The 21,844-nt window shown below is 38.7% G+C and overlaps 1 protein-coding gene across 1 annotated transcript in view; it reads left to right on the top strand.

Moving 5' to 3' along the window:
• The first annotated feature begins 18,622 nt into the window (after positions 1-18,622).
• Positions 18,623-21,844, top strand: part of LOC103505236 (sodium-independent sulfate anion transporter-like) — a 45,358-nt gene continuing 42,136 nt past the window's right edge. Inside the window, exons 1-2 of the mRNA XM_026820586.1 lie at positions 18,623-18,769; positions 20,344-20,546. Coding sequence (XP_026676387.1) covers positions 18,757-18,769; positions 20,344-20,546 — 216 coding nt within the window. The 5' untranslated portion in view covers positions 18,623-18,756. The remainder of the gene's footprint in view (positions 18,770-20,343; positions 20,547-21,844) is intronic.

Here is a 21,844-nt window from a genome sequence, read left to right as displayed (position 1 = left end):
GCGGTCATTATAATCTCAGGAGATGGCAATGTGAAATCCAGCCGTGCGGGTTTTGTACAATCTTCTTCAGATGTTGAAGATGTGTTAACATCGCCTGAATGGGTTCAGGATCATGATTCCCAGCCAATATAGGAGTAATCTAGTTGTTATTTATGTAATTCGCAACAAAAACCCAAAACTATATTCTCCGAATGACGCAGGTAAAGTTCTCCAATAGTGGAAACATGTTGAATAAATTTGTTATTTATAGGACCAAACATAATTATATATGTAGATACATTATGTTACATGTATACCATAGATTCGCAACAAAAACCCAAAACTATATTCTCCGAATGACGCAGGTAAAGTTCTCCAATAGTGGAAACATGTTGAATAAATTTGTTATTCATAGGACCAAACATAATTATATGTATAGGTACATTATGTTACATGTATACCATAACAACACTATACTCTCTACTTTTAGTAATGTATTACCTATACTTTTTGTACGTACTCATCAGGGTTCTAATCTAAATGAAGAATTGAAGGATCAAGGGCAACATGTGAGTGGAATTCTTGCGAACTAAAAATTGGGGAATTTCCTCCGAAAATTTGGGGAATTTTCTGTTTGTCCTTTTCTGTGGATTCGTAGAAAATTTTTGTAACTTTGTTTGAAAGCGGGTTTGATTCCCGCCCTGAAAGATTTTACTTTAAACAGATAAAGCTCGTTCTCGGAAAAACTGGCTTTCTCCTATCCTGTCCTCCTTCCCTCTGCGCTGTCGGGACGATAAGACCTCGGCAGTTACAGTTCCTCTTCGTTTTGAAACCAGGAGATGTCGATCGACTTCGGTCAACCGTAGAGTAGTCACACCTTGAAAAATGCTCCTACCTCCGACCTTTAGCAATCACGATGATTACATAAACAGGTGGAATTAACATAAACAAGTACATGCGATAAACAGGCACATTATATAAACAGGTGGAAAACCAGGAGATGTCGATCGACTTCGGTCAACCGTAGAGTAGTCACACCTTGAAAAATGCTCCTACCTCCGACCTTTAGCAATCACGATAATTGCATAAACAGGTGGAATTAACATAAACAAGTACATGCGATAAACAGGCACATTATACAATAAACAGGTGGAGTCCTGTTATTCGTGAACAGGTGGAAACCTTTCTAGGCTTGACCTTAGCTGTAACAACAGAACTGACCACACCAAACAAACTTGGCTAGATAGCATTGTGTTAGGAAGAGTTATTGTCCATTATTGCGTCAGTGAGCACCAACGCAACTTGCATCGGTTAGTGGCGTAACCTTCTTGAAAGCTAGGGACTCATATCTTCCCTTCCTATCTGAGACCAACCTCATACCTCATGTCCTGATAAATTCACCCCTACTTACCACTTACCTAACCAAAAATAGTAGATAAGCGATTTATCAACCTGAATTCTAGAGGAGTGTCCAATCATAGTCAACCGGCCGTGGATCGACGAGGTGAAACTATGTTGTCGAGGCAGTGTGGACGGTTCAGTCGACAATGTCGACATTGATCGATGTAGATCGACGGTGGGTCGACTATGTGTGGACACAGTTTAAGACCACCAAGAGATCAACATACTGTATTTCTGTTTATGACTTCCCCTTTTGAAATCTCACGACGCTCCACTGAATTCAATTTGAAGGTCGGTGAAGGTTTTAAATTTCAACGGTCACTTTTTATTCCGCCTGTTACTCGGGCGTATTTTTGCACCGCGTGCTGCAAAACGTGTTTATTGTTTCACATAGGACATGTCATTATAAACAAGATACATAGGTCATTCCAAAAGTATTCAGGCCTCCCCAACACACTTTACAAACACTCTGTACATACAGGAGCTTGTTTATAGATTTATTCCGCCTGTTACTCGGGCGTATTTTTGCACCGCGTGCTGCAAAACGTGTTTATTGTTTCACATAGGACATGTCATTATAAACAAAATACATAGACATAGGTCATTCCAAAAGTATTCAGGCCTCCCCAACACACTTTACAAACACTCTCTACATACAGGACCTTGATTATAGACTGCGAGAGTAAAGGGACTTTTCAGTCCTCTGCTTCTATTCTATTCAATGTATGTAGGTAGATACCTATTACCTATGTATTCATAGGTAATAGCTTTATAGTCACCTATGCATGTACATAATATATTATGTAGGTTCTTCTTAGTTATGATACCCTAGCATCTCGCTAGGATGAGAGCACGTGATTTCAGATTTATTTTGAGGAGGTCATTGGTGTGAAAATCGCCATTCGCTATGGACAACATTGTATTCCGTGTGTCACGTCCGGAAGATGAGTTTGTTTACTTCGCGAAACGTCAAATCGTGGGTACACGACTTCTGGATTCTGGCATCATGATCGTAATTACCATGAGAGCACGTGATTTCAGATTTATTTTGAGGAGGTCATTGGTGTGAAAATCGCCATTCGCTATGGACAACATTGTATTCCGTGTGTTCGCCTCACGTCCGGAAGATGAGTTTGTTTACTTCGCGAAACGTCAAATCGTGGGTACACGACTTCTGGATTCTGGCATCATGATCGTAATTACCTATAGGTACAAAATTATCTTTATAGGTAATAGGTACAACAGGTACTTTGGTACTTAGGTACTTCTTTCTCTTCTTCTTCCTCGTCTTCTTCTTCTTCTTCTTCTTCTTCTTCTTCTTCTTCATGTTTGTGCCGAACACGGAAATTAAATAATAAATAGTTATAGGTATGCCATAACCAGAGACCGCCAAATGCATTTTTGTCATGGCACCATACTAAAACGCCATACTCCGCCATAGCATTTTAGAGCCATATTGTCATGTTTGTATTTAGGGTCATAATTTGGTAACAATAAGTGCCATGTTCGGAGGTCTCTGGCCATAACAGATTAATGATATTGTTCAGTCAGAGGGAACCGACCTGACGAAGTCTGCTGTTTTTTTTCGTTCTTCTTCTTCCTTTTTCCTTAAAATCGAAACCCACGAATACGTACTTAAATATAATTTATGTAGGTACTTACCTACCTAGGTAGATAGCTAATAGGTATATCAATTACTTGGACAGAAAAAACCTAGATAGAATTAATCAAGGTCAATGTTTATTATTATGAAGTACCTACCTACCTACCTACCTACAGAAGTATCTACCTAATGTATACTTGGAGTCTTGGACCTTCGAGAACAGTGAGCCTTATTCCTTCATACATACCTTCTTCTTCTTTCTCTTCCTCCTCCTCCTCCCCCCCCTTATTTTTTCTTTTAAATATAGGTACCCAACCTTAGTAATTCTTCATAGGTTTGTCTTAGATTTTGATTGATTGATGGGGGCTCACTGTAATTTCCCCATTTCATCTCTTACTTAGATAGGTACGGGTAAACTTGGCATTATTTCAATTGATAGATAACTGTAATTATTTACCTCTTTACAACAATACCTATACCTACCTAGGTATCCATTAGAGATGACGGTGAAGGTTTTAAATTTCAACGGTCACTTTTTATTCCGCCTGTTACTCGGGCGTATTTTTGCACCGCGTGCTGCAAAACGTGTTTATAGTTTCACATAGGGCATGTCAATTAATAACTTTCGTAACGTCATAATATACGTAGTAGAATAGAATAAAATACACCCTGTTTATACTGCTGAAATGAAACTGAAAAATCCCTTTACTACCGCAGTCTAAACAAGGTCTTCTGTATTTGGTACAGAATAAATTCACAAATAATATAGGTACGGACACGAAGATAGGTACAAGTAGTAGGTACGTACGAGAATTTAATATTTTCTGATTGGATCAGCGAGAGCTTTATGTCCAGGTGTACACCAGATGAACTTGGTAGAAAACTGATCAGCTGTGATAACCGGATTACGTCGCGTAAGCTAAGGATCGGTAATCATAGATATTTTTGAGTTTTGGTGACATCGGATGCTGTCTTATGCCAGCCACCCACTATTTGGTAGAACTGATCAGGTATGTATACCTGATAAAATCAGTTCTACCTGATAGTGTGTGTCCTCATCAGGTATCAGGTAGACCTGACATTCGGAGCTTTTCAGCCGTACCTGTCAGGTCTACCTGATAATGAATGGCTGGTCTTAAGTTAAGCCTGTGATTCTCGCTTAGACCGTCTTTTTTTTTAGAATCTAAGGGTTCATTCTCCCTAGCTATCTTTTTCTTCCGTGGGGTCTTCATTTTGTTACACGACCAGTAGTACCTATTATCTAGGATAAGTATCCAGGTACATAGGTTGGTAGTTGGTACTATTATGTACCTAAGTATATTAGTATCTCTATTAGTATTACCTAGTTGTTCCTTCATAATATGTATTTTATACATAATTATGTACCAATCTACCAATTGTACCATACCTATTACTTATATGTACATAATTATGTAGGTAGTATATGTAATATGTATCTATTATATGATACCTTAGCATCTTGCTAGGATAAGAGCACGTGATTTCAGATTTATTTTGAGGAGGTCATTGGTGTGAAAATCGCCATTCGCTATGGCCAACATTGTATTCCGTGTGTTCGCCTCACGTCCGGAAGATGAGTTGGTTTACTTCGCGAAACGTCAAATCGTGGGTACATGACTTCTGGATTCTGGCATCATGATCATAATTATAGGTACAAAATTATCTTCATAGGTAATAGATACTTTGGTACTTACCTATTAGAGGTGCTCGTGAACACCAGTATTCTCAGCCTATTCTAAATACTTCCTCTAACTGAACTATTCTCTAGCAAACATAAAAAAATCTGGTGTGAACATCACACGACTTTCCTTATCCTATTGAATTATTTGAGTGTTCTTCTACCCTAACTTTTACAATATCTCTAAAGGTTCAGTCGGAAAGCTGAAAACCGCCAAAAAACGGTCGAACACCTCCAAAAAGCGGTCATAATACCGTCAACCGCAGCACCTATCTCAACCAAAATTTATTTACCTACATTACATTTACATTCTTCTTCGTCTTCTTCTTCTTCTTCTTCTTACAGCCTCCTGAAGTTCTCTAAAGCTGTGTCTACACATAGATCGACGAGGTCAATTTATGTTGTCGAGGCAGTCTACGGTTTCAGTCGGTATCGATCGACGGCCCTCGACTATGTGTGGACACAGGTCACAATGAGTTAAATGTTGAATTTTGAATTTCATCGCGCGCCTTCTCGTTGTTAGAATAGAAATCGGATCCAGTGTAACCGCAGCCTAATACAAGGCTCGCTTGATATGTTCAATAGATGCGCTAAGTCCTTGAGCTAGATCCTTGGACTATATATCTGAAGAATGGAAATTACTCAGCGAAATGGCAAGGACAAAATCAAGGTAGGTCGGGAATTTAGCTCCGTTCTAACGGGTTAATCAGCGAACCAGCCCTACCGCCAGAAGTAAGCAGTTTTAGCCTAGTTAAGGCCGGTTCCCACTTGTCGCTCGGGAAAAAATCGTGTCGTCCGTAGTGGGAACACTCTCATTTAAATTACATTGCCTACAGGACATTCGGAAAACAAATCGGATGAAACTCACGACAAGAACGGGCCTTTACGTTGTAGGGTAGCACGCCTGCCTTGTAAGCACTAGGCCGAGGATTTGATTCCCTCCCGAGGCGAAGTTTATTCTAAAAAAATGTGACAGATAAAGTTCGATGGTTTGCTCTCGGAACGGCTGTCTTTCTTCCTGTCCTCCTTCACTCTTCGATTTCGTGACGATACGACCTCCGTTGTTACAGTTCCGTCTATCAGAATTCTTAAAAGAAGAACACAAATCCGTATTAAAGTTGACCATTTTAAGTTACTCAATTTGGAAAGGGTGAGTTATAAAGCTGTATACACACATAGTCGACGCCGTTGACCGACCGTGGATCGCAGATCGATAGGTAGTCCGACTATTGACGAGGTGAATCTATGCTGTCGAGGCAGTATACGGTTTCAGTCGACGTTGATCGACGGTGTCAACTATGTGTGAACACAACTTAAATATTGCCCTCTATAGAGCCTCTTTTTTTAAAAAAAAAAAAAAAAAAAAAAAAAAAAATATTACCTACCTAATAAATTTAATAAAGGGAATTCAGCTAAAAATAAAGGTGATATCCACGAACATCACAAGATCTGTAGAGTCGAGCCATTTCACGAGAATGAGGTACGAGAGTGAGGTATGAGATTTCCAAGGGAAACTATTCTTTCTCTTCTAGCACATTGCATACTCAAAGAGTTTTCAGGCGTTCATACAATTTTTTTTATACTGAAAGGGCGTCAAAAACAATGTTTCTCATAAGAAACTTTCTATTACTGGTGGATAAATAACAACAACAACACCACCACCACCACCACCAACAACAACATCACCACCACCACCACCACCACCACCACCAACAACAACAACAACTAAACAACAACAACTAAACAACAACAACAACATCACCACCACCGACAACAACAACTAAACAAGACAAGTTTACAGATTTTTTTTTTGGTTTTTTGAGATACGAGTACTTACGTACATACAAGTTACCTACTTGACCTGGGAGGATCGGGTCTTTTTGTGTTTGGGTCCTTGAAAGAGATGAGAGGTTTTTTCAATGTCAAAGTGGTTTTAATTTTTCAAATGGATCCTCTCACAAAGAAAATCAGAAAATCAGAACTTGCCAAAAGGATTTCCTTAATTTTTTCCTTATCACGTTTACCCCTCTAGAGTTGATTCAACTTGATGGGAAAATATTTATTATTTTTTAAAATCTGTAGGTACATTAGAAAATCATGCATTCAATAAAATGTTAGGTACCTGTTAGAAAATAGAAAGGCATGCAATAATGTATGTAGCAATTTTACTTACCTTGTTTTTAAATGAGGAATAAAGATATTACTATCATAGGTACATGGTGCAGAAAAAAGCAAATATTACTGGCAAAACAAGGAAGAAATAAAAGCAAGCAGTAGCATAATTTTAGAGATTGAACGTCTAGCTAGATGTAGGTAATTAAATATTCAAAACAAATGGATAGGTATCAAAAGCAGACTAAAATGATTGGGGCAAGGAGGGTCTCAGCACTGATAAACAATTTTTACAATTTACACACAATAAAATCAAACAAGTATAGATACCTACCTAGGGTATTTTTTGTGTTTTGCAACGATTTTTTTTTTTTTTTTTAGTTTGGCCATCGAGGACCACGTTAAACAACTGTCATTTATGTATTTTATTTGTTTTCTTTTTTCAACGCACAATTTCTGAGATGATTAGAATTCTGATCCAGTGTAACTATACGGTTTCATGCAGGAGGTAATATCTCAAGTGGGCAGTCAGATATTACTCGTACAATATTATTTATTACACATTGTTGTTACATAGTGTTAACTATTGTTACACATGTCATACGTCATAACTTATCTATGATTGTTATTATTACCATTATTTGATTTGTTCGTTTTGTGTGATAGGGGTTTACCGTCATTGGACACAGGTAAATATCACTAGGTATTAGGTATGTACGTACTTATCCGTACATACCAACATACCTACAGATGATGTTATTGCTTTTTTACTGACTTATGGTTAGGAAATAATTATGTAGGTAGGTAAGTAGGAAGGTACAGGTAGGCATAAAAATGATAAGAAACGACTAAGTGCTAGATCGCGGGTTCGATTCTCGTCCATTAACAGGTCTTAAACTGTGTCCACACATAGTCGACCCACCGTCGATCTACATCGATCAATGTCGACATTGTCGACTGAACCGTCCACACTGCCTTGACAACATTAGTTTCACCTCGTCGATCCACGGCCGGTTGACTATGATTGGACAATCCTCTGGAATTCAGGTTGATAAATCGCTTATCTACTATTTTTGGTTAGGTAAGTGGTAAGTAGGGGTGAATTTATCAGGACATGAGGTACACAATAGGCCTAGTTGAAAGAGACTGACAAGAAACGCCGACCCTCTTTATAAACGAAAGTAAGGATAGTGAACTATGGACTCTTGGGAAAACCTCCTTTGTAATCGATCTCAAAAATTCCCAGAGTACCTACCTAATAGGTATCACGCGATATAATATTCAGCAAAAATACGCCCGAGTAACAGGCGGAATAAAAAGTGACCGTTGAAATTTAAAACCTTCACCGACCTTCAAATTGAATTCAGTGGAGGGTCGTGAGATTTCAAAAGGGGAAGTCATAAACGGAAACACAGTATGTTGATCTCTTGGTGGTCTTAAACTGTGTCCACACATAGTTGACCCGCCGTCGATCTACATCGATCAATGTCGACATTGTCGACTGAACCGTCTACACTGCCTCGACAACATAGTTTCACCTCGTCGATCCACGGCCGGTTGACTATGATTGGACAATCCTCTAGAATTCAGGTTGATAAATCGCTTATCTACTATTTTTGGTTAGGTAAGTGGTAAGTAGGGGTGAATTTATCAGGACATGAGGTACGCAATAGGCCTAGTTGAAAGAGACAGACAAGAAACGCCGACCCTCTTTATAACTTTATATACGAAAGTAAGTGGTTAGGTAAGTGGTAAGTAGGGGTGAATTTATCAGGACATGAGGTACACAATAGGCCTAGTTGAAAGAGACTGACAAGAAACGCCGTCCCTCTTTATACATAAATAGATAATATCTCTAGTAGCGCGGTCAAACTTTCTTGACTTGGCGGGGCAAAGCGCTACCACGCTCCTTAATACGAAAGTAAAGAGAGGTAAGTTGTGCTCCCCGCTGGATTAGATAATTGGAACCTGGTTGGCCAACCTGAGAACATGGTTCAACAAGAGCTCAAGAGAGAGCAGAACTGTTCGGGATATCAACCAAGTAAGGAGAGGTAAGTTGTGCTCCCCGCTGGATTAGATAATTGGAACCTGGTTGGCCAACCTGAGAACATGGTTCAACAAGAGCTCAACAGAGAGCAGAACTGTTCGGGATATCAACCAGCAAAGTCAGAATAACCATGATGATCGCCAACATCTGGAACGGATAGGCACGCAAAAGTAGGGGGATGGGTATGGAAAAAAAAAGGAATTATAACTGTGTTAAGCATAAATGAATGGCTTAGAGGCAGAGTGGACTAACTCGAAAAAAAAAAAAAACGTTTCGAGATAAATGGAGTCAAAGTTTATATGGAGATAGCCATTTTGTTTTTGCTCTCATTTCTTTACAACACTAAAGTGAAGTTCGCGACCGATATAAAAAGTAGATCTTTTTGCGCTCTTTCCAATGATATAGATAACTTAGAAAGTCAATTTTTGGAGTTTATCCACTCTGCCTCTAAGCCATTCAAATGCTTGTCACAAATGTCGTTCCCCGCTTAATATACTACGCTAAATTTCGTGGCTTGACTTGGACTTGAACCACCAACCTCCAGATTCAAAGTCCACCGTGCTAAGCACTGCACCACGGGTATGGAAAAAAAAAGGAATTATAACTGTGTTAAGCATAAATGAATGGCTTAGAGGCAGAGTGGACTAACTCGTTTTTTTACAGTAACTGCTATGGTCTTATCGTCCCGAAATCGAAGAGAGAAGGAAGACAGGATAGGAGAAAGCCAGCCGTTCCGAGAGGGAACATTATCCCATCAGGATAAAATCCGCCCCGGGCGGGAATCGAACCCGCGGCCTAGCGCTTACAAGGCAATACGAGAGTTTAATTGCACGAAGTGAAAGTTTATCCTAATACCTAGCATCAAAATTATTGGAAACTCCTCCGTGTATTTATAACATTGAACAAAATTTCCAAGTATTCCCTCCCTATGACGTATTTTATTATTATTATTATTTAAGGTTTGATAGAGGGGGTGTTATAAGATAAGATAAGATAAGATATGTATTTATTTGTAATAAATGTAAACATTTTTTTACAGAGGGGGTGTTATAATTATCGTCCCGAAATCGAAGAGAGAAGGAAGACAGGATAGAAGAAGGGCAGCCGTTCCGAGAACGAACTTTATCTACCTATTTAGAATGAAATCCGCCCCGGGCCGGAATCGAACCCATGACCGTCACAGTTCTTGTCGAAAATTTCTCAAGCTAAATGTGACAGACAATAGAATATGAGTTTTCCACTATACACACGTTGATCTACCCCCTCTCCAACCTATCCTAGGTAACCTACAATCTGTGATGCTAGTATCAAAATAAAAACAAGCATTGTTTTTTCTCTCTATTTTTCATTTTGCGAGAAAAACCCCTCGACAATACGGGTATTAGTAACAGATTTACAGTAAACTGTCCAGTGTGCTTCATGTAACAGATTAAAACTAACTGTTTTTTTCCACCTCTCTGTTTTTATTGAATTAATTCTGCTCGGTTGGTCAGATTGGTCATCGGGGCTGCTCCTGACCTTCCCTCGAGAAAAATAGGGTTTCCGTTTACGTAAATGACAGACGACATTTTTTATTTTTTACTTTTTGTTACGCTATGAATCAGTTGTGCCTGTTAATAGACCATTTGCGATTACCTCGTAAATCTATTAAATCACTGTTTAGAAAGTGGCCTCGGGCGGGAATCGAACCCGCGGCCTAGCGCTTACAAGGCAGACGCACTACCAACTAAGCTAACTAGGCTGGCCAATTCAGAAAGGAAAATACAACACTTTGTTAAAATTGTGTCAGGCAAATTGGACCCACTGATGGGTGAGAATGAGGCCGGTAGCTTGTCTCCAAATAGAAAGTAAAATCTCCGTCACTAAAGACCTTTTATCACCTAGATTAATTTGTAAATGTACAATTGTACATACCAGTAAACACAGCCTACGTTTGTAAAATACCTACCTATACCTAAGCTTTGTAATTGTGTGTGTCAGGGAAACTGTAGATAATTTTGTAATTTTATACTCAAGAAAATGTACCGGCGACCCTGTAGAAAGAAGATTCTCTCCCTCCCTCCCCTCTCTTCCTCCTCTCCCTCCATTGCATTGTCTATCCCTGTGATTGATTGAACTCAAGGCTCTGGAAATGACGCATCCCCCCTCCCCGCTCTCCCTTCCCCTCCCAATGTCTTCGGCCTTTCGAGCCACAAAACATTTAAGATCCCCCCTCCCCTCTGTGACCCTTAGAGGAGGGGAAGTGTAAACAATCCGCCCCGGGCGGGAATCGAACCCGCGGCCTAGCGCTTACAAGGCAGACGCACTACCAACTAAGCTAACTAGGCTGGCTGGGGGATACTCTTCAATTTCACTAACATTACTAAATCTTATACTTAATCTTAAACATCTTGTCCTTGCACAAAAACCCAAAGTGCCTTTGAAACATGAGACTGACGACCCTGGAGGGTAGTTACTTAGGTCAATGTCCCTAACGTTCGACAAAAACAAATCCCAGTGCCAAATACTTGTACCTAGGTATGTAATTAAGTACTCTCAGTAGTTACCTACAAATAAATAAAATATAAATAAATAAATAAATAAATAAACCTTTATTTGGTGGTCATTAAAGGCACAATACAATACATACATATATAAGTTTAAAAAAACATACAAAGAGTTGCCTACATTGATTGAAAATAAAATTTATAAAAACAATAACAACAATCACCTTTGACCTGATTCTTTCTAGGAATCTCAGCACTTCCTTTCATACTTTCAATGACCTTACTTCCTTATACCTATTCAATATATAATAATAGGTATTATTAATTATTATTTTCCTGACCTTATGATTCGCAAAGAGTAAAGGTGCAATTGATAATTTGAAATTAAATATATAGGTATACACTTCACTTTATTTATAAACCTCAGTTTAAGAATAACTTTTTTTTTCTTTTTTTCAAGGTGTTTGATAGGAAGGAACTATAATTGTTGAGGTCATATAGTCCTGAAAGCGAAGACAGAAAGGAGACAAGATAGAGATAGGAGAATGCCAGCCAATCCGAGAACGAACCCTATCCATTCAGGATAAAATCCGCCCCGGGCAGGAATCGAACCCGCGAACTAGTGCTTACAAGGCAGACGATCTATCTCCTTTTTCTTCGCGTTTTCCCATGTTCAGCTTTCCCAAGCCCTAACCCAGCAGATTTTCCAAGCCCACAAAGCAGACGCGCTATCCTACGAGCTAACTAGACTGGCAATAGTTTCCTTTATAAATCTGGAATAAAGGTGCAATTGATAATTTGAAATTAAATATATAGGTATACACTTCACTTTATTTATAAACCTCAGTTTAAGAATAACTTTTTTTTTTCTTTTTTTCAAGGTGTCTGATAGGAAGGAACTGTAACTGTTGAGGTCTTATAGTCCTGAAAGCGAAGACAGAAAGGAGACAAGATAGAGATAGGAGAATGCCAGCCAATCCGAGAACGAACCCAATCCATTCAGGATAAAATCCGCCCCGGGCAGGGATCGAACCCGTGAACTAGTGCTTACAAGGCAGACGATCTATCTTTTTCTTCGCGTTTTCCCATGTTCAGCTTTCCCAAGCCCAAACCCAGCAGATTTTCAAGCCCACAAAGCAGACACGCTATCCTACGAGCTAACTAGACTGGCAATAGTTTCCTTTATAAATCTGGAATTAGTTCTGAACCCCTAATGATCCCCGGAATTCGCTGGATCAAATAAGATCACGGTTCAATGAAATCGATCTCCATTGTTCATGACTGATTCAGATCTACATTATCGGCCTTGATCTTGATTTTTGCCTGAACCTCATTAACTCCAAATGAGATAGCTATCTTCGTTGCTAATCTGGTGGTTCTGAATTAGAACTTAAAATCTCTGGTGGTTCTAAATTAGAACTTAAAATCTCTGGTGGTTCTAAATTAGAACTTCTAATCATTTTGGATATAGATACCGACTTAAGGTGGTTAGGAAGCACAATGAGTATTTTACTGACGATAAATTCTCTCATTATTTTAGGTGTTTATTTATTTTTACATCCTTTGTGATTATTTTTCTCGTTGGATGAGCACAGAAAAAAACACTCCCTGCAAAACGTCTAGTCCTCGAAATCTATTTTTTTTTTTTTTTTTAAATTTGAACCAAGGTTAATTCAAAGTTTAGTTCTGTACTTCAGCTCCTTTCACATCAATCTTAAATCCTTTAATCTCTTCTAGAATTGCTTCTTGGCTCTCAGTTTTAGCTAACCACTATACATACATATCAGCCTAAGTTAACCACTTCAACCTAAAAGACAGTGGTGTGGCGTGACCTCTTCAAACAGGGAAGCTATAAACTCACATACAATATGTCAAAACTCCGAAATAAATAAATAAAAGGTCGAATATTCAATTTTTATTTGCCGTTCTAATGAAACAGTTCAAAGAGTTGTGACGTCACAAAATAAGAAATGCAGAGAAAAGCATGTACACAAAAACATACCTATTAGTCATATTACACTTATAGTGTTGAATGCAAGGAAGCTTTGCTCGGGACAGTTGATGTGACGTCATCGCGTACGGGAGCGTATACTGTGACGTCAGTAAATAAGATTTACCGGTATTTTCTAAATCGACTTATCTCAAGATCTAGAAGTCGTAGAATAAAAAGAAAAATTCACTAGATTTTGTTCTGCTGTTTGACTTTGAAACCTCACCTAAGTAAGCCTAACAATTTTATTGTTCTGTTGATGTTGCCGTCACTGGTTAAATACTGTAGGATAGTGTGCACCTGTTGTTGAGATAGAAGCTCTGAAATGCAAATTGCAGAGGCTGCATGGTAAAATCCTCTGCAATATTGAACTTCGGGGGTGAGTTTGTATACAGGATGTCCCATAAGTGGTGACTGCCTCCAAAACTTGTGGGAGATAGGGGAAGATTTACATTTTGTGGCTACAAAAATAAGATTACGTAAAACAATAGCAACCTTCGCGGCCGAATGACGATCACACTAGATTTCTACAGTTATAGAGTGAGCTCCCATACTCCCATGGCGTAGTGGTCACTGCGCTCGCCTTGCACGCTGGAGACCCGGGTTCGAGGTAACGGTTCCAATTCCTAACTGAGTCAAAGTTTTTTTCGGCTTTTCGCTTAGAATACACTTTTCACTCAACTCCTCAGCAATTGAGTAGCACCAGCACCCATTTTAGTCATTACTCGAGTAAAGAAAAAAAGATAGTAAGTTAGTAGCTAAAATAAATTGTGTGAAGTATTTCTCAGCTCCACCACAAATATGTATTTAAGATATTTGAAAAATGAGTTAGGTCGGAGGTAGCTAGAAAAATTCAAAGATAAAACAAGCTGGGTCCGTCCCTCCGGGAATTTTTTAGCCCGTAGTTTATTCGATCGTGGTTAAAGAATACCTATGTACCTACCTAATTTGTTTAATTGAATAACCATAACTTATCAAACAATAGAAAAAAAAAATAGCGCGCCTAGTGAACTTGGAGGGGAGGGTAGCGCGCCCGTCTTGTAAGTGCTGGTCCGATTTCCGCCCATGGCGAATCCTAAACAGATCTCTGAATAGTTGGCTTTCTCCTATCCTGTTTTAGTTCTTTCAAGGATTTTGGAATGATAAGACCTCCTTTGTTACGGTTCCCTCTATCAAACCTCTTCAAGCTACATTAGTTGGCTTGGAGGGTAGCGTGCCCACTTTGTAAGCGCTTGGTCCGATTTCCGTCCAGGGCCAACTTGATCCTAAACAAATGAGATTCTTTCCGGTTCGTTCTCGGAACGGTCGGCTTTCTCCTATTCTGTCCTCCTCTCTTCGGTTCCAAGACGATAAAACCTCCGTTCTCTGTCAAACTTTTTTTTTTACATCAGAAACTCAACAAAAATTCCAAATCTCGTTTGGCAAGATTTGGCTCAGACTATAGGTACTTACCATCATTAGGTATATTCTATCCTGCAGAGAATTGCAGACACTGATGTCAAGATCAAGGCCGCTTTGTGGTGAGAAAAAAATGATAAGAGAAAGAGTTGATACTGATAGTACAGTCATTAGAATAATTCCAGGAGCGGATTCGAACCTGGAACCTTGAGCTATTAGGTTTTGAACTTCGACTTCGACCTCCCTGATAATAAAATGAAAGGCCTTTAGAAAGAGAGAGGCTTTTAGAAATTTCTGATAAAATATGCCTACTCGTAGGTAGACTACCTAAATTATATGAAAGACAATAGGGTAAACATCTAAACCTAAAGCAACTGACAATTTAATCGATAGACCTTGATCTTAATCTTAGGTTTGAGCTTTGAGTATGTATTAGTATTTAATTTTATAGGTTTAAAGGTAGGTATACAAGCTAACTAGGCTGGAAAATTCAATTCAATTTAGTTCAATTTAGAATTCAATTCAATTTAGACATAAAAATATGTAAAAATCATCCTACCCAGGAAATTATTCATGGTCCGGCACTGGTACCAAATCAGCTGATATTTAACCTTCGATTTGAAAAGTGTCTTTCGTTTTGGTCCTAAACCCTCCTTCTATATTATTCTTATTCTGAGGAGATTCTATATAATTTTCATAGGTTTGATTTTGATTGCGCGCTACTCAAAGTCGCGCGTCTACGCGTGCACTGCCCCCCTGCACGGCATGCAGTGTGAGACCAGCCATAAAATCACAGCCTATAGCTTTGTTTGTATACAGAAGAAACCGCGGGGAAGCTAAGAATGTATACTATGTATAGGTATAATCCCACTGCACATCATGACACCACCTAACTATAAAGTTACTTGCAGTCCCCCCGTCAGTGACTATTAACAGTCGCTAGTCATAGTCAGTTCACAGTGAGAGCCACAGTAGAGCTGTCAGTAGGTCAGTCGTCAACATTCGGAATATGCGGACCTCGATTGTTTACAGTTTGTTCGTAAAAAAAAAATAAGCACACCGCTAAAAAGTAAACATACGGTTTTTATTCAGGTATTAAAAATAATTCAGGTATTTTGATTTTTACCTCTTAACCATTGTGGGTAAATTTATTTATTTTTTTACATCCTAAACAAAGTGGGTAAAGATATTGTTTATTGTATGGAAAGGGTTGAGTGGTAGAAATTGCCCTAGGCAATAATTTCTCCGTTTGCAATTTCTTGTATTTTTTTGTACATTGAATTACTTGTATCATGTTTTACCAATAAAGAGTCTAAACTAAAATGTGTCAACTCTAATAAATAAGTATACAATAAGAGTACGTAGGCATTAGTTATTGGATTGTTTATATTTTATGCGCCGCAGGCGGTTCTTTTTACGAGTTTATCGACATTGAAATCTTGACGGAAGAACAGACCTGACGGTTTTGGCTGAGTTCCAAAAGTTTGGCAGGAACTTGGGTGAGTTCATGGTAAGTTCATTAATTTGTTTACACTTTACAAATGTTTATTTTCATATAATGTAATGTTGTAAGTAGATGTACGTACTCATACTTGTATTTACCTAAGATGTATAATCTTCGCAGATGCTCTTATTACCTCCACGAGTAGGTAGGTATATCTATAGTGTGTCCAGATCAATGTGACAGACCACTGCACATCATGACACCACCTAACTATAAAGTTACTTGCAGTCCCCCCGTCAGTGACTATTAACAGTCGCTAGTCGACTAGTTATAGTCAGTTCACAGTGAGAGCCACAGTAGAGCTGTCAGTAGGTCAGTCGTCAACATACGGAATCTGCGGACCTCAATTGTTTACAGTTTGTTCGTAAAATAAAAATAAGCACACCGCTTTGAAATAAAAAGTAAACATACGGTTTTTATTCAGGTATTAAAAATAATTCAGGTATTTTGATTTTTACCTCTTAAACATTGTGGGTAAATTTATTTATTTTTTTTTACATCCTAAACAAAGTGGGTAAAGATATTGTTTATTGTATGGAAAGGGTTGAGTGGTAGAAATCGCCCTAGGCAATAATTTCTCCGTTTGCAATTTCTTGTATTTTTTTGTACATTGAATTACTTATATCATGTTTTACCAATAAAGAGTCTAAACTAAAATGTGTCAACTCTAATAAATAAGTATACAATAAGAGTACGTAGGCATTAGTTATTGGATTGTTTATATTTTATGCGCCGCAGGCGGTTCTTTTTACGAGTTTATCGACATTGAAATATTGACGGAAGAACAGACCTGACGGCTTTGGCTGAGTTCCAAAAGTTTGGCTAAAACTTGAGTGAGTTCATGGTAAGTTCATTAATTTGTTTACACTTTACAAATGTTTATTTTCATATACATAATGTAATGTTGTAAGTAGATGTACCTACGTACTCGTACTTGTATTTACCTAAGATATATTATCTTCGCAGTATGCTCTTATTACCTCTACGAGTAGGTAGGTATGTATATGTGAACTTTGACGTCACGGCATACGGTCCCGTACGCGATGACGTCACATCAAATGTCCCGAGCAAAGCTCCCTTGCATGCGACACTTTAATGTGTTTGTGCGCATACGTTTCTGCGCATTTCTTTCTGCTCCTCCGCAAGCCCACTTGCATACTGACGCTACCTAGCGAGGCAACTGCCTGAAGTCTGACGTCACACATCTTTGAACTCTTTCATTAGAACGGAAAATGAAAATTGAATTTTCGACCTTTTACAGTTATTTTTTCGGAGGTTTGATCTCATATTTGGATTGTTCAATATTTTTTACTTGGGAATCGAGCATTTATTAACAAATTTTACCCTATTGCAACTGCTTTATTATCATTTGAAGATGTTCTCCATAATATTGTTAAGAGTATCAGTTCCTCCTTGTACCTTCTTTGGTATAGTATTCAACATTGTACCTATTAATATTCTACAGTCCATAATATTGTTAAGAGTATCAGTTCCTCCTTGTACCTTCTTTGGTATAGTGTTCAACATTGTACCTATTAATATTCTACAGTCCGTAATATTATTAAGAGTATCAGTTCCTCCTTGTACCTTCTTTGGTATAGTATTCAACATTGTACCTATTAATATTCTACAGTCCGCAATTAAATTAAAAAAAAAAAAACTGGCCAATCAGTTTGCTTGATCCGAAAGTTAGGTAAATTTAAACTCAGACTGTCCTCAGGATCATGACGTATAACTCTTGGATAAACGAATCTAGTAGATCAGTTGCGCTTACTTGGGTGATGTTTCTAAGTCATAGAGCAAGAAAAATGAGGACCAACGGAATTTTTCTTTTTCTTCTTCGACTTCTAGATCCCGAGATAAATCAATTTAAAAAATACCGGTAAATTGTGTAACTCTCCTTTTTTTTTTTTTTTTTTTTTTCAGATTTTGTACTATCATTTTTATTACTATTTTATCTCAGTGTTATCAGTTAGTCCAGTGTGTCAGTATCCATTACTTATCAGTAGTCCGTTACACATGGACCTAAGTGGAAGTGTTATCTTTCCCGATTTTTTTGGTTGAATTCTGTGACTTACTTAAATGTTAGTTGTGTTTTTGGTGTAGAAAATCGTAAAGTTAACTCGTGTGATTATACCTATTTTGTATAAGATTTAATTTCTACCTTTTTACGTTTTAAAATAATTACATTGAAAAGTAAAAAAAAAAACAGCTTTTTTCTTGAAGGCACTTTTAACAGTTTTCCTTGAATACTAGATACGCACTCATTACTTGTTAACAACATGGAAGGTACATTAGGTTTTACCCCCAGAAGCCCTAGTTTGTATCAAATAAATGGAGAATCCCTATTAGATTGTCTGTGCTGACGTGGGCCGCAGGGCGAGGGCCGTGGGGCGAAGGCCGCAAAAGGCCCAAAAAAGAGAGAAAGAAAAGAAATACATATTACATGGAACAAATGGCGTAGACTCGTAGAGGAACAGGGATTTAACAGCCTCAACCTTGTCCCCTAGTGAGGGCAGTGTGGTGCAGATGTCATCATGGCGAACAGAGGTGAGTAATTCCATACTTCGGCCGGTAATCGAACCCACGTCCTCCTGATTACCAAGCGTTAAGTACCGTTCAGCGTGGCTCACATCTGGACGGGTGACAGTCTGGAATAAAATAAGTAGGTATGTTCGTACCTAATCATGATAATCATGAAGTGATGCTGACTAACTAGGGAAACTCTGCCACGGGGTCTATGAGCTATTACTTATGCCTTATGCCAAGATTGTCTGTGTAAAGTCATGTTTGTGTTGGATTTGTAGTCATGACATTCATATTCATGTGAATAATTGATAATGATTAGATGATGTTCAATTCTTATTTACCTACCTATTAATTTTGTTATAAGTACCTACTTAGGTATCTGCCTATTAGCAAATCTACTAGTAAGTTACCTATAGCGTGATTATTCGGAATCGCTTTTAAAGAAAAAGAAGGAGGAGGAAGAAGAGGAGGCAGAAGAAGAAGAAGAAGACTTCGAATTTTCGAGACGTTTATGACGGGCCAATAACAATAATAATAATAGGTCAAAAAGAAGCAATTTCAAGCGATTTACAACTCATTTCCCCCTGTGTTGTACAACAGAATCTGCCTATTAGCAAATCTACTAGTAAGTTACCTATAGCGTGATTATTCGGAATCGCTTTTAAAGAAAAAGAAGGAGGAGGAGGAGGCAGAAGAAGAAGACTTCGGATTTTCGAGACGTTTATGACGGGCCAATAATAATAATAGGTCAAAAAAAAAAGCATTTTCAAGCGATTTACAACTCATTTCCCCCTGTGTTGTACAACACACGTCTGTTAGAGTTCCCTCTATCAAACCTCTTAAAAAATGTAGTGGGAATGTAGCGGGATTGTATTAGCTTGTAGCTTTTAGGATACCCTATAACTGAATTTCCCGGTAGAAGATTATCTCATTAGTTGATATTCATTGCAGGGGGCCGGAGAGATTAGCCGTCATGTATCAGTAAAAGCTAAGTACCTATAAGTAAAAATAAGTACCTACAGGACGAGCCAATTAAACATGGCTAGAGACCATCACCCCGGTGTATGGCAGATGCAAAAAGATGCCTTTTCTTTACTCTACCAACACCATTCGGTGAAAGCTAAAGCCGCTACAACAACAACAACAACATTTCCCCCCATAAGTAAAAATAAGTACCTATCAGTAAAAACTAAGTACCTACTTAATTATCGCCGATGAACCTACGCTAATGGTAAAATTCCAATAAGGCAATAAGTACCTATAAGTACCTACATAGGTACTAACTATAACTCTAAGTACCTACCTAATAGGTATGTACCTATGTACATACAGGGTGGTCCAGAGTTACCTGACGGTTTTGATTTGCCCATTACTTTGTTATAACTTATTGTAACTTGTTGCAATTAATATCACTAAGTTCAGAACTAAATGAGCTTTTGTTACAATGTAGTCGTGGACCCCACAACATCGCTGGTGACTTTCCCCCCATTTCGGTAGAATTAAATTTAACCCACTCATTTAGTCAAATTAAAACCACCTTTTTCCCCTCCATTAGTAGACTTTAACCCATTCGGTCCCTCCCGTCCTGTTCACAGAGTATGAGACACAAACCATGCAGGGCCCTCCAATGACCTGGCTATCTTCACAGCGTCTCAAACAACGGCTCCCCATACTCAAATGGCTGCCAACCTACGACCGGGAAAGTTTGGTGCACGACTTCATTGCCGGTCTGACGGTAGGGCTGACGGCAATACCGCAGGGGATCGCTTATGCTGTCGTGGCCGGACTACAGCCGCAGGTAAGTCCAATTGTGCCGGCTAATTTTTCGCCGAGCGGCTGATAACTTTATATTGACCATACTAAACAACAAAAGATGAGAAAAGGAAGACAGGATGGGAGAAAGCCAGTCCTTCCAACAACGGTTATAACTAGGCTTGCCAAATATCCAAAATGTCGATTCGGGACGCGAATCCGCGAACATAATTGCCAAATCCGCAAACAAAATCGCCGAACCCGCGAACATAATCGCGAAATCCGCGAACATAATCGCGAAATCCGCGAACATAATCACCAAATCCGCGAACACAATCGCGAAATCCGCGAACATAATCGCGAAACCCGCGAACATAATCGCCAAATCCGCGAACAAAATCGCCAAATCCGCGAACAAAATCACCAAATCCGCGAACATAATCGCGAAATCCGCAAACATAATCGCGAAACCCGCGAATCGCGAAATCCGCGAACATTATCGCGAAATCCGCGAACATAATCGCGAAATCACATAGGTACGATATGTACGATAGGTGATAGGTAACATACCTATTATTAAAAACAGATAAACAAAATACCGTCGAACCTGGATAAACGAGAATCCAAGGGACCAGCTCATTTTTTCGTTTAAGGCGGTTTAATACAACATTTTCTCGTTTATAATTATAACGATCTTTGGCGACAAACTACCCGCCTACCACATTAAAATCTCTTACTAGTCAGATTGGGGCTGGGAAAAAGCCAGTATAGAACGGAATGACCCAAATGGTCACCCATCCGGATATCAACCCGGCATATAGAAATAGTAAGAGTTAGGTGAAACATAGCCAATGTTAAAGCCAAAAGTTAAAGATTGAATTCCATACCAAATCAGAAAATCAAAAGAAAACACATATCGGATGAGACAGAAAATTTGGCTCTAACTACCAGGAACTTGAAGAATGTCATTGGTTATTGGTCTTCCAACCTTCGGTACGAGGGTTCAAGGATTGTTATGGGAAGTAAAATTTATTGTGAGGAAGTCGTTCCGAGAATCGCAGATTATAAACGATCCGACGTGACTTAAATTCCGATCGAAATCGGTCTGGCACTGGCAATGAGCAATAATAGATTTAAGAGAGCTATAACCTATAAATTATACTTATGTATTGTTGTCAATAATATTCTAGGTATACATACCTATAGATATGGGTATTATCTATCGTTACAAAGACAAAATGTAGGTACACCTAGAAAATAAATGTGGGCAGGTGGGCCAATAAATGGTACGTTTTTTAGGTGGGCGAATAAATGGTACACTTACCCTGTGTTTGTGCGCATACG

The sequence above is a fragment of the Diaphorina citri genome, unplaced genomic scaffold (assembly GCF_000475195.1).
Source record: "Diaphorina citri unplaced genomic scaffold, Diaci psyllid genome assembly version 1.1 scaffold158, whole genome shotgun sequence".
Taxonomy (NCBI): Eukaryota; Metazoa; Arthropoda; class Insecta; order Hemiptera; family Psyllidae; genus Diaphorina; species Diaphorina citri.
The sequence above is the reverse complement of the archived record's forward strand: the minus strand, read 5'-3'. Positions and strand labels throughout refer to the sequence as shown.